This window comes from Thermoascus crustaceus, assembly GCF_041956765.1.
Source record: "Thermoascus crustaceus strain CBS 181.67 unplaced genomic scaffold VTN00scaffold_1, whole genome shotgun sequence".
Lineage (NCBI taxonomy): Eukaryota > Fungi > Ascomycota > Eurotiomycetes > Eurotiales > Thermoascaceae > Thermoascus > Thermoascus crustaceus.
This window is the reverse complement of record NW_027192527.1, coordinates 3022193-3034555: the sequence shown is the minus strand read 5'-3', so window position 1 is coordinate 3034555 and position 12363 is coordinate 3022193. Positions and strand designations below refer to the sequence as shown.

Genomic DNA, 12363 nt, shown 5'->3' with positions numbered 1-12363 from the left:
GGCAGAAATATACGGTCAAATACGGAGATGGGAGCAGATGGGATGGCAAGATGCTGAGGAAACGCAAGGAGAGGGAGGGCGAGGATGAAGGCGAGATGGAGGACGAACAGCGGCCTGGGGTTCGAGTAGATCGACATGCGGCGTGACTCGCGGCGCCGGCGGTGACAGAGCGCGGCCCGTGCTTACATAAGGCCTTCCGTCATGGCGCACGTGACGCCCGGAGATAGCCAGAGTCCGCGACGTCGACGTCCTGACGACGATACACATCCAGACCAGTTCTGCAGCATCGCGTTGCGCTATGCTGCGTCTCATGGGCCCCTGCATGTGTGCTGGCTGCGAAGTGATCGGGCCTGACCGCCATTGAATCCTCTCCTTTTGACCTGACTTCGCTGAACGGTTTCCTCTGCCTACTACCACTACCATAACGCCCTGCGGAGTACTTGTATCCCTCAGTCACCTTAATCTTTGCCTCCCCCACAGTCACGACTGCATTAAATTGGATTTCTGTTAACAATCATCTTGTGCGATTGAATCCCATTTGCCTCTAATTCAGCCCTTTTCTTGAATACCATCCAGAACATCCGCGTTCGCGTTCAAGTCACATATCTCGAAGCAATCATGGAAGCTGAAGAGAACACCATCCAGTCAATCAGCGCCGGTGAGTTCAAGTGATTTATTTATCTCTGAGTATAACAAGCTAACTTTCGATATTCAGATGAAATCGCGCTGTACGACAGGCAGATCAGGCTGTGGGGAGTCAAGGCGCAGGAGAAGTAATTCAACGTCACCAGACACTACCAAACGACTCCCAACTGACAGTTTCCTAGGTTGCGATCTGCCAACATCCTTCTCATCACCATCCGGGCATTGGCCAACGAGGTCGCCAAGAACCTCGTGTTGGCCGGCATCGGATCGCTGACTATCCTCGACCATGAAGTGGTCACCGAGGAAGACCTGGGAGCGCAGTTCTTCATCACAGAGGAGCATGTGGGCCGAAATGTCTGATCTTTTCTCTATCCTATCTCTGAGCCATGCATAGATGCTGACAGCACCGACAGCGCGCTCAAGCCGCGGGCCCTCAGATCCACAGCATGAACCCCCGCGTTCAGCTACACATTGACACGGACAACGTCCGGTCAAAACCACCAGAATTTTTCGCGCAATTCGAAGTCATTATCGCGACAGAGTTGGACTTCCCAACATTCACCACGGTCAACGCATCCTGCCGCCTCTCTAACCGGCCTTTCTACGCCGCAGGCCTCCATGGCTTTTACGGCTACGTCTTTGCAGATCTAATCATGCACGACTTCGTCATCGAGCGCGAGAAGTCCAACGTCCCTTCCCCTCCACAGGAGACGCCTACGCGAAGCATTCTCAGCGTGACCACTAAAAAGGAAAACGAAAAGATCATCGAGATGGTCACCAAGCGTGAAGTCTATTCCCCCTTAATCCTCGCAAACACCTCTCCCTTACCCGAAGACTTCACCCGCATCCCGCGCAAGCGGAAAGCCGTCACCCCGCTGCTAACCTGCCTCCGCGCTCTCTGGGAATTTCAAAAGCTCAACGGTGGGAGATTTCCGACTTTCTCCCGTCCCGATCTCGAACAATTCACGAAGCTGGCCAACGATCGCCACCGTGAACTCAAACTCGACATCGCCACCTTAACCTCAGAGTTCCTGCGCAGTTTCCTCCAGAACCTAGGTAGCGAGCTGAGTCCCGTCGCTGCCTTACTGGGCGGCAGCTTGGCGCAGGACGTGATCAACGTCCTCAGCGCGAGGGAGCATCCTTTGCAGAATCTGCTCCTGTTCGATGGCGAGAGGAACGTTGCGCCTATCTACCCGCTGCATCCTTTCTTCCCGCCGCAGATCGAGAACGCGGTACCGGCCGCTACGGCTGCCGCGACGGGGGTGCCCGCTGCGATTGTCAATGCGAATACGAACGTGAATGCGAACACAAGTGCTGTTCGGATGGAGGGTGCTGCTGCCCCTTAGGGGGAGTCAAGTCAGTTAGTGGATGAGGATACCACTGAAATGGAAGAAAATGAGACAGCAGAAACAGGGGCAGATGAGCACGATTTCTTGTGCTTGGAACGTAAAAGATCAAGTTAAAAAAGGCAAAAAAGAAAAAGCAGCTCCCCGGGTCGGGGGGCCTGTCTTACTTTCTACAGCTACTGTCTATGGAAAGACCTCCTGGCAAAGCCTCCAGGCGCCGTGAATTGGTGTGGAGAACACAACAGGTGGAAGATACCATCCTGCATCATGAGTCCATCGAAAAAGGCCCATACCATATCCCGCCAATATTGAGAGGGGTGGAAAGGAAGGCCACGGCTCCATTAAGAGGAGCATACATTCATACATAATTGCATCTCGCCTACAGCGTCGAGAAGCGAGATAAGTTAAAAAAATGATGTGACTGTGTACAATAGGACAGAAAAAGACAAAAAAGAAAGTGATGTCTTGAAATGAATGAAAAACGAAATAGATCTAATCGAATCGAATCGAATAGAATAGAATAAAAGCACATGTAATCAAAATAATAATACAGAGCATTAATCTGATTTATTTATTCGATCTGTCTTTTGTCTAGGTAGATAATTATTAAAAGAAACTCCCACAGACACCAACAGCTAGCTAGCTATTCAGTCGATATGACGAAATATGACACAGAACGCCGCCCTTGAAACCAAAACCAGCAATTGCAGATGATGATGATGAGCCAGATGTAACGAGAAAGCAAGAAGATAGGTAGGCAAGAAAGGCAATACCATACCTTGGCTTGAATATGACATATATAATAGAAGAAAAAATGAGATGAGGACCACAAGCTTCTTCCTCCCGAGGTCAGATACCTGGTAGGTATGTAAGATGTCGAGACTGGGGTCGTGCTTCCCAGTTAAAAAGCAAAGGCTAAATAGAATATTTTCTCAAGTTATCGCCCCCTCCTTTTTCTGTTTTCCAGTATCCTTGACTTTTCGTTTGTTTGCTTGTTTACCTCAGGTCCTGGCTGTCTCCTTCGCAGTAGTCAGCGCATTCTCATCGTCCTCCTCGCCCTTCCTACGCACGCCGTCGTCGTCATTCTCCTCCTCGGAGATCAGGCCCTGCAGCTCGAAGGCCTCCGCGTCATGGATCTGCTGCGCCTCAGCCTGTGAGAGGTGGCCGTTCATCCTGCTTCCGCTGGCGCCCTTCATGGCGTGGTTGTTTACGGTGGCGGAGTTGGGCCAGGCGTGGACAGCGTAGATGTGGAGAAGGACATTGACGACTGTTCGAACAGCATTAGCATTGGGGGTATTCGGGAAGGGGAGAATGGAACTTACAGAGGAAGAGGACGAATGCGATGCTGTACAGGATCAGGATGTAGGAGACATGGTCGACATGCGCGTCGCTGAGGAGCTTCATCTGCTCCTCTGTTGCACCCATGAAGAGGAATCCGGAGGCGTAGAGCAGCTACAAGCTTGTCAGTTCAATTCCAAAGAAAGAGATTTGAAAAAGAACAGCATATACACGGGGTCGACATACGAATGGAGGCAGATACTGGAAGCTGTTCGGGTCCGATCCGTCCGGACTCAGTGTGCTCCGATCCTTCAAGATGAATGAGATCTCGATGATTCTCGTGGCTCCCGCCGCCATCAAGGTGTATCCGAACACCGTGTGAACCATCGTGCTGAGCGGGAGGTGCTGGGGATGTGAGGACATAGCGTATCCAGTGAGCAGGATGACGATCCCGGGAAGCAGGTTCCGCTTCGGCCGGCCGTTTCTCTTCCTGCTCAGCCAGATACCCAGCAGACCAGCGCACCACCACACAATGCCCATCGTCGTGTGTTGCAGATCGTTGTGGGCCCATTCATGTCCCCAGCGGTGCTCAGTAAACGTGTTGACACATCCCCAGGCAGCGATGACCAGCGAATCGAAGAATTCCTGGCTCCGGCCGGTGCGGCGCAGCCAGAACTGGCCGACGAGCAGCAGAATGGTGAGCAGGATGCCGTATGCGATGAAAGCACTCCCCATGATGAAGTGCGCAAGACACTGGCCTAGGTGGTCCGCACGGCAGAAACCCAGGGCCGTGATACCACCAAAGACCATCTGCACCCAGCTCACAATCGGCATCGCCTTTCCCAGAATTCCATGGCCGACCACGATGAATCGACGGATCCGTCCATTGATACCCTTGGACAGGTGTAGCTTGAGGTACGCACCCAGCACGACCTGGGCCACGAGCATGAGCATCAGGACGTTGGCGAATCCGGCGTGGATGTTCTTAGCGAAAGTGCGGCCCTTGTGGGCGTGTCCCATGAAGTAGGCCAGCACGGCGATAATAGTTCCGACAACCTGGACTGGGACGTGCCATCTAGAGCGGATGATCTATAAAGACGCGGGGTGCAACTGTCAGTCGAGCGCTCTATCACCTTTTTCCCCGCAGGGGGATTGCTGCTGCACATCACGCCGTGGAGATGCATCCATACCCCGAGAACCATGCCAAATGGGAAGATAAGACCAAAAGTTATACCCATCAATATCATATGGATCCATAATACCGAGTCCTGTACGAGCACAGACGAAAGTCGTGGTCAGCGAACCGCATTATTAATGCCAAAACGGATGGGCACAAGAAGTGTAGCACGTACAATTGGATCATCTGAAATGACCTGGCCCTCTGGAACATGCCCATGGTCCCCATGGGCGGAGGCCGTTCGGGCCAGAAGCAGTGCCAGCAGCACCGCGAGGCTATCCGACCTGGCCATCCGGGCTCAGGCTGGTGTCGATAAGGAGAGAAGTAGGAAAGGCGTCGTCAGCTCGGGACAGGATCTGCGAGGGGCCAGACTGCGCAGCAGAGACCCTGCGTCTGTGAAAATCAGGATGAACGAGAGGAAGGCAGCGTTGAACGTGCCGCAGGGATCATGCTATGGTGGGAGGAGAGTTGAGAATGCAGACAGATGTCGATGCAGGCATGGCAGAAATGCACGACGCCGGACTGGCAGATATCTGCCAGGCGGAGGAGAGTGCGTGACGAAGCCGGGTCTCCGACACGGCCGGGGCGCGCGACGGCGGCTCAGCCATGGGGCCTGCCAAGACCAGCAGATCTTCGAGAACATTTGAACTCGATGCTATCGGTCGTCTCCATCAAGGAGAAAAGCAAGATTATTATATCGTGTCTGCTCCCCATGCCTTCTCCAGACGATCACGACAGACACAACAGCAATGACACCAGTGCTTCCTCCACGCAGCCGCACCCGGAGGACACATCCGCACCGCCCGCGCGCAACGATGATCAAAATGATGAGCCTCCACCGAACCTCTCGCCAGCACAGCTAGCACAGCGGCAGAGAAAGATTGTTCGTTGTCCTTACATCTCTTCTTTCATTTCACACAGTTCTATCCGTCCCCGCAGGGAAACAAAAACATCTATCCATCCATCCATCCATACATACACATGCATCAATATCAATTATTTACTCCGTATACTAGCGCAGACAAAACTAACGAATAGTATACACACAGAACACCCTCCGCGAATCCATCTCCGACCTCGAATCCCAAATCGCCCAGACAGAATCGCAGCTCGCGGAGACAAAATCAAAACTAAAGTACGTCTGTCTCTTCCCCGACCAACCAATTCAATACATTATCCATAAATTCCTCCCCGAAAAAAACCCCTACAAAACAAATACAATATTATTATACTAACACAACCACCAAACCCAGATCTGACGAACCCGCAAAGACCGTCCAGCGCCACATCCGCCTCCTCCACGCGTACAATGAGATCAAGGACGTCGGGCAGGGTCTGATGGGGCTGATCGCGGATGCGCGGGGCGTGCGGCAGGTCGACGTGCAGAGCGAGTTTGGCGTTGCGGCGAATGATTAGTTTTTATCTTTCTTTTTTGTAGTTATTGATTTTTGTCCCTTTTTTTATGAATACCTTTTTTTATGAATACAAAGGCGTTGTATGGTTTGTTTGGGATTCAGATAGATATCAGATCTTACCAGCCTTCATTACAGTTAGTACCTATGTATGTAACGTTGTTACCGCCGGCAGATAGCCGTTAGCGTTGCGGCCTGCGCCGGTGGATCCCCACTACTTAGGTAACTAATCCCTGGCCCCTTGTGCGGTGGGGTCTGCATATTTAATTTTAGGGGTCTACCATTCATTATTCGGGGCCGCGTGGCCTGTGAGGTTCGTTCGATTACCGAGTGCAAAAATAGCTTCATTCACTTTTTCTGCTCTTCGTGAGTCTGATAGTTACCTAATTATTACTGTTATCCTTAATCTTTTTTTTTCTTTCTTGAATGATTTTGAGAGGTCATGAAAAGATACAGCATGACTTGTAACGGGACAGAACTCTTTGCTTATCTAATCTAGATTGATACTGCCTACCTACCTATCACAGTAGAGTGTGCTGAGCACATGGGGAACCGCCAATCAGGAGGGTCTCTGAAACTAGATATCTTAGGTAGGTAGCTTCCAAGTGGTGATGATAATACTCCATACGTCTTCTGAATGTATTTGCAAAGCAAGAGACATTATCTGTACATACAGCTGCTCCAGGGAAGTCAACGGGGAGAAAGGATATGGCCACGTGAGAAATTAAAGCGTCACTCGATGATATGGATATGGGGAGGGTTCCAGAAGAAACATGCTGGTGGAAGAGATATTTATAGAAACAGCAGGAATGCAATAAAAAGCGTACAAAAAAAGGTTGAAACCCCCCGGACATTATCTCACGACGTCTTCTCATCGGCTGACCGTGTCCATCAATACAATAAAATGGGAATCTTTAAAACAAACATTAAAAAAGGCCGCAAACTCCAAGTACGTCCGACGAAACGGACGAGAAATCTATCGTATCTTGCATAAGAGCTGAGAGGATATAAAATGAGCGGAGTGCGCGTAAGGGCTTATACTCGATATTCATAGTATCAGAGAAATAGTGGGAAAGAGACGAAAGTGACAAAGCGCCGTCACTGGTTCGTCCCCAAGCTCTGCAGGTTAACCAGTTCGTAATAACGGCCCTTGTTCCGGAGGAGCTCGTGATGCGTCCCACTTTCAACAATCCTGCCCTGGTCGAAAACATAGATGACGTCGGCCTTCTGGATCGTGCTGAGACGGTGCGCGACGGCGATAGTCGTGCGTCCCCTGGCGGCTGCGTCCAGAGCAGCTTGCACCACCTTCTCGGACTCGGAGTCCAGAGCGGAAGTGGCTTCGTCGAGCAGGAGGATCCTCGGGTCGCGGAGAAGAGCACGGGCAATAGCTATACGTTGTTTCTGCCCTCCTGAGAGCATACCTCCTTTGCTGCCCACGACAGTGGAGAATCCCTCACTGGTGGAATATCAGTCAACGCATCAAGAAAAGATATCCAAGTATAGGACAGAAAAAACTTACGGGAGTGACATGATAAAGTCATAGATATTGGCATCTTTGCAGGCTTTTACTATTGCTTCGTCAGGGACGTCAGTCCTGCTGCTTCCAAGCAAGATGTTTTCCTTGATGGTGCCCTGGTACAACGTAGGCTCCTGGCTGACGAGTGCCAGGAAGCTCCTGTAGGAGTTGACATTCAGGCTCGTAATATCTCTCCCATCAACATAGATCCCACCTGAGAGTGCATCATAGAAGCGCTCAAGGAGGGCAATGGTCGTGCTTTTCCCACAGCCACTGGCACCGACAAGAGCCACATATTGGCCCGGCTTGACTGTCAGGTTAAGGCCCCGAAGAACAGGCTGCTCCGGCCGCGTCGGATATCTAAAGTGCACATCCCTGAACTCGATTGTGCCTTCGATATCCTCAACCACTTCTCCTTCCGAAGACCAGACGTCGATTGCTGGCTTTCGGTCAAATAGTTTCTTGAACTCGTATGCGGCATTCTTGGCTTTTCCCATGTCTGGAGAGAACGAGAAGAACGTTCCTGCAGACTGTGCACCAAAGATGATTTCACTGAAGCAAACGAAGAACCGGAATATTGAATACTCGTGATGGCCAAGAAGAGTACCTCCGTACCAGAATCCAAGCGCGACACAGAAGAAAACAAATGCCTGAGAACAAGCATAGAGGATAGAAGACTTGAGGATGGATATGAGACTCTTCTTTCCTTGATCTGCAAGTTGAGCATGATATGCGGCCCAGACATCCTCTTCCCTTGTGAGGGACGCTACAGTGCGGATGGCCGAGGTAGCCTCGCATGCATAGCTAGCAGAGCCTTCATAAGCCTTCTTGGCTCGCTGTTGGAATCGTGCAAGCATCCAGAATCTGTAAAATCCACAGGCCAGGAGAACAGGGATTGTGGACGCACAAACAAGTGCCAATTTCCACCCAATGGAAATGGAGATTACCAGCGAAGCTCCCAGAGTCGTGCCAACCATCAGGATGGTTCCCAGCGTCACGCCACTGACACCGGACAAGTGCTTCGTCTCGGTTGAGAGGAATGAGGTCAGGGCGCCCGTGCTGTTCTCTTCCTTATCGAAGAAGGCAATGTCTTGACGGAGCATTGCCCGAAATGCTTTGCTCCGTGCTCGACAAATCAGCTTTTCAGAGCTAAAGGCAAACGCGACACCTTGAACAGAGAAGGTAATAAACTGCACAATACCAACAACCAGGAACATCAGGGACCAAAAGTTTGCATCGTGTCTGAGCTTGTCATACATGCTCGCGGGATATGAAAGCGAATCGATTGCCTTGGCGTAGAGGACGGCTTGGGTTGGCTGTCCTCCACCCGCAAGCATCGAAAAGACCAGGCCGGTGATCATAAACGGGAGTTCGGGTTTATTGAAGGAGGCGATGAACTTGATCAGTGTCCACAAGGAGTACTTTTGGGAGGTCTCCGGCGGTCTCTTTGAAAGAGCAAGACTCGAAAGCGACTTCTTCGTGTCAGTCCGCTTGACTGGTTCCTCGAACTCTTCATGGTCATAGTTTCGATCATTAGTCGCAGACCTAGTTCGAGCAATCTTTTCCTTCTCCAAGGTGAGATCCACATCATCTTCGTCCTCTATCGCCACAGCGCGTGCATCTTTCTCCTCGTTGATACGCTGAGCCTCAACGAGTCTAAAGTAAGCGCCATTGCGACCCACCAGTTCATCATGTGTGCCTTGTTCCTCGACCTTGCCGCCAACTAGGACCACAATGTTGTGTGCATTTTTGATGGTAGACAACCGATGAGCAATTACAATAGTAGTTCGCCCTTCTGCCGCCTTGTCGAGTGCCGCCTGAACTACCCCTTCGGACTTGGTATCCAAAGCAGACGTGGCCTCATCAAGCAAAAGAATCTTGGGGTCGCTAACAACAGCACGAGCAATGGCAATGCGCTGCTTCTGACCTCCCGAGAGCAAGAAGCCGCGTTCGCCGACATTTGTCTCGTACCCCTCCGGCAAGCTCATAATAAAGTCATGGGCGTTAGCCATCCTTGCTGCGTCCTCAATCCGTTCTCTTATCTTATCTTCGGGCTCGTTTTCGAACTTCGATCCGATAAGGCCGTATTTGATGTTCTGATATATGGTGGTAGCGAACAGAGTAGGTTCTTGGCTAACTAGCGAGATCTGCTGGCGCAGCCAGCGGAGGTTGAGCGTCTGGATATCATGGCCATCGAGGAAAACGGTACCGCCGACGGGAATGTAGAAACGCTCTACCATCCCGACAACCGTACTTTTGCCTGACCCTGAGGGCCCGACTAACGCAGTTGTCTTGCCAGCAGGTATCGAAAGGGAAACATCGTCCATAATAACCACTTCCGGTCGCGAAGGGTAGATGTGTTTTATGTTTCGGAACTCAATGTTGCCCTCGACATGATCTAGTTTCTCACCTTCCTCCGAGAAGGGATCAAGTGGGGATGACCGGTCGATAGTGCTGTAGATCTTCGCAGCCGCAGCCACGGCGCTCGTGAACGCTTGAGCATTCGGACTCACATTCCCCAGAGCAAAAGAACCGATGAGGACGGACATCAGAATCGTCAATACCTGACCCACGTTGACCTCGTTGTCAACCAGGAACCGCGAGCCCATCCAGAACCCCAGGCCGTAATTGAGGTACATGATGCAGAACATGGCACCAACCATGATCGCGAGAATGACTTGTAACCTGACCCCCCATCTCTCAGCCTCTTTCAGGTGGGCCTCGTACTGTTTAGCGAGTCTATCCTGGGTGCCGAAAGCCGTAGCGTTCCTGATCGAGCTGATCACTTCCTCTGCAACAGTTCCACCAACACCATAGCTCTCCAGCGATTGCTTGCTGAACTTGACGATGAACCTGGAACCGCTGCCCATGAGGACAACAAGGGCAAGGATCGTAGACGAGCAGATCAGGGCGAGTTTCCAGTACTTGACGTAAGCGATGATAAAGGCAGTGACGAATGTTGACAGAGCCGTCAACGTGAGCCCAACCTTCTCAGAGATACCGTCCTGAATGAGATTTGTGTCTGCAGTTATACGAGTCGTGATCTCACCGGCACCGAGGTTATCGAAGTAGGCGATGTTCTGCCTCATAATGGCCTCGAGATAATGCTCCCGGATCTTCTGACTGACGTGCTCGCCTGTGTAAATAAATCCCACAGTGCAGATGTAAATGGTCACAAACTCCGCTATGCCGAGGTACACGAAGTAAAGGACATTTTTAGTAAGCTCATGGTAAAACTCGTCGTATGAAATGTGGTCCTGCACGATACGCTGAAAAGCGGAAGCCATCTCTCCAAAAAGAATCTAATAAAGAATACTCAGTATGAATTAGTTGCGTCGTACGAGGTCAATGATCTGCAAGTGGAGACATACCGTAAACAATGGCAAAGCAGCACCACCAGCAATAGCACAGATTGCGCTGACCAAGACTATAAACCAGTCCATTTTCGAGGCATATCGATATAGACCCAAAAAACTCACTTTGACAGTCGGCGAGTAGAGCTGCTTCTTCAGAATCTGCTTCTCGTGCTCGGGGAGATGAGCGAAGATGGCATCCTCATCGGTGGTATCCGGTGGATTGGCAGGCTCTGACTCTGTTCCTTTCGCATGCGTACCGCCAACAGTAACAGTTGAGCCCGAGACAGACTTCTGATTGCCCATCTTCTCCTTCTCGAAATCGTGGGATTCAGAAGCAACCCGTTCCCTGATTGTTATCGGCATGGTCTCCTCCAGCTCCTTCTCTGTGGAGGAAGGGTTCCCACCATTGTCGCCGTCCATGGCGACAAAGGCTCTTCTCGTTCGATACTGACAGCTGTTGCAGTTGACAATAGTCGCGCTCTATGTCTGACAAAAGCCTCAGGGGGAAATGGTAGCAGCGTGCGCGGAACGCTGTCTGTAGTGAGAGCTCAGAAAGAGATTATCAATTAAAAACAAAGAAGACCGACTATATTTCTGGAAGAAGAGACAGCTTATACAACGCGGGAATAAGGCGTATAGTGAACAATCTATGACCCAAGATCGCCACCCCGGAGAGGAAAAGCACTAGTAGAACGGGGTCGAGATCGACACTTTTAGAAACGCTCTAGGGGAGAAGGAAAGAGAACGACAGGAACACGTCTATCTCACAACAGAAGCGTGAAGCTCACGAAGAGAGGGGGCAGAGAAAGTGACATGCCGGCGGAAGCTTGGAGGAGTGCAGGGTCTTAATATGAGGTTCCTGCCAGGCGAAAAAGCTGAGGTCAGATCTAGATGTTACCGCATTGGGGCGTCCCCCGTTGCGGCCCGTTCGAGAAGACGGGTACGCTGTGCGAAGCTTGGTTTTAGTTGTATCGGAGCGCTCTTCTTCCGACCTTAGTTATGACTCATGCACGGCTCTCCTTTAGTGTTTCTCCAATTCTGGTGCCCGCTCCCACGGTCGGGACCGTCACTACAGGACTTCTCCAAATTCAGTGGTTCGTCCGTTTGCGATGCTCCACCGCCTCCACCCGCCAAATATAAAAATGCAGATACAATTACAGCGTGATCTTATTTTTCTTCTTTGCTTGATTCCTGATGACAGACATATGGTGCAGGGATCCAGCCTTATACCGTGTTACCTTATCGTCAGCTGCTGCCTCGTCGGGAGAGGAGAACGAAATGGAGACATTTTCCGTTGATGACACCAGAAAGACGAAGACGCGAACACGAAGGCCAAGACCGGTACGGTGGTCTCGTTCTCGTCTACCGAGTACTCATCGGGTAGCCGTCCTTCGCTTATGCCGACCCCGTGTCCACTGATCGCACATCACTGCTTACGTGGGATAGATCCAATGTAGGATAGCCCGTAGACGAACGGACTAAACGGTAATCCTCCGTTCGTTACAGTACGATCCCTTTTTCAGATCATTCGCCAGGCAGTAATAATGATAATCAGCGACGCCTCGACAATAACTGGTTTCTTCGAAGAAGTGTGACTAATTCAGGTAGATAAGGCACCGCCATGGTCTAACTG

The 12363-nt window shown here is 51.1% G+C and overlaps 5 protein-coding genes across 5 annotated transcripts; 3 read left to right on the top strand and 2 right to left on the bottom strand.

The window, feature by feature from the left end:
* Nucleotides 1–618: 618 nt before the first annotated feature.
* Nucleotides 619–1991, top strand: VTN00DRAFT_1056 (uncharacterized protein; the record flags this gene model as incomplete). The annotated part of the gene is made up of 4 exons (XM_069427121.1): nt 619–658; nt 716–773; nt 828–999; nt 1059–1991. 4 exons carry the CDS (start codon nt 619–621, stop codon nt 1989–1991), a joined length of 1203 nt encoding a protein of 400 aa, XP_069291758.1.
* Nucleotides 1992–2992: 1001 nt separating this feature from the next.
* On the bottom strand, nt 2993–4738 carry VTN00DRAFT_1055 (uncharacterized protein; the record flags this gene model as incomplete). The annotated part of the gene is made up of 5 exons (XM_069427120.1): nt 2993–3258; nt 3314–3443; nt 3516–4358; nt 4460–4537; nt 4622–4738. The coding sequence occupies 5 exons, from the start codon at nt 4736–4738 to the stop codon at nt 2993–2995; spliced, it is 1434 nt and encodes a 477-aa protein (XP_069291757.1).
* Nucleotides 4739–4930: 192 nt separating this feature from the next.
* Nucleotides 4931–5862, top strand: VTN00DRAFT_1054 (uncharacterized protein; the record flags this gene model as incomplete). The annotated part of the gene is made up of 3 exons (XM_069427119.1): nt 4931–5329; nt 5496–5581; nt 5700–5862. The coding sequence occupies 3 exons, from the start codon at nt 4931–4933 to the stop codon at nt 5860–5862; spliced, it is 648 nt and encodes a 215-aa protein (XP_069291756.1).
* Nucleotides 5863–6495: 633 nt separating this feature from the next.
* VTN00DRAFT_1053 (uncharacterized protein) lies at nt 6496–6852 on the top strand (the record flags this gene model as incomplete). Its single annotated transcript, XM_069427118.1, has 1 exon — nt 6496–6852. The coding sequence occupies one exon, from the start codon at nt 6496–6498 to the stop codon at nt 6850–6852; it is 357 nt and encodes a 118-aa protein (XP_069291755.1).
* Nucleotides 6853–6956: 104 nt separating this feature from the next.
* Nucleotides 6957–11150, bottom strand: VTN00DRAFT_1052 (uncharacterized protein; the record flags this gene model as incomplete). Its single annotated transcript, XM_069427117.1, has 3 exons — nt 6957–7314; nt 7378–10676; nt 10746–11150. 3 exons carry the CDS (start codon nt 11148–11150, stop codon nt 6957–6959), a joined length of 4062 nt encoding a protein of 1353 aa, XP_069291754.1.
* Between the last annotated feature and the right edge of the window lie 1213 nt (nt 11151–12363).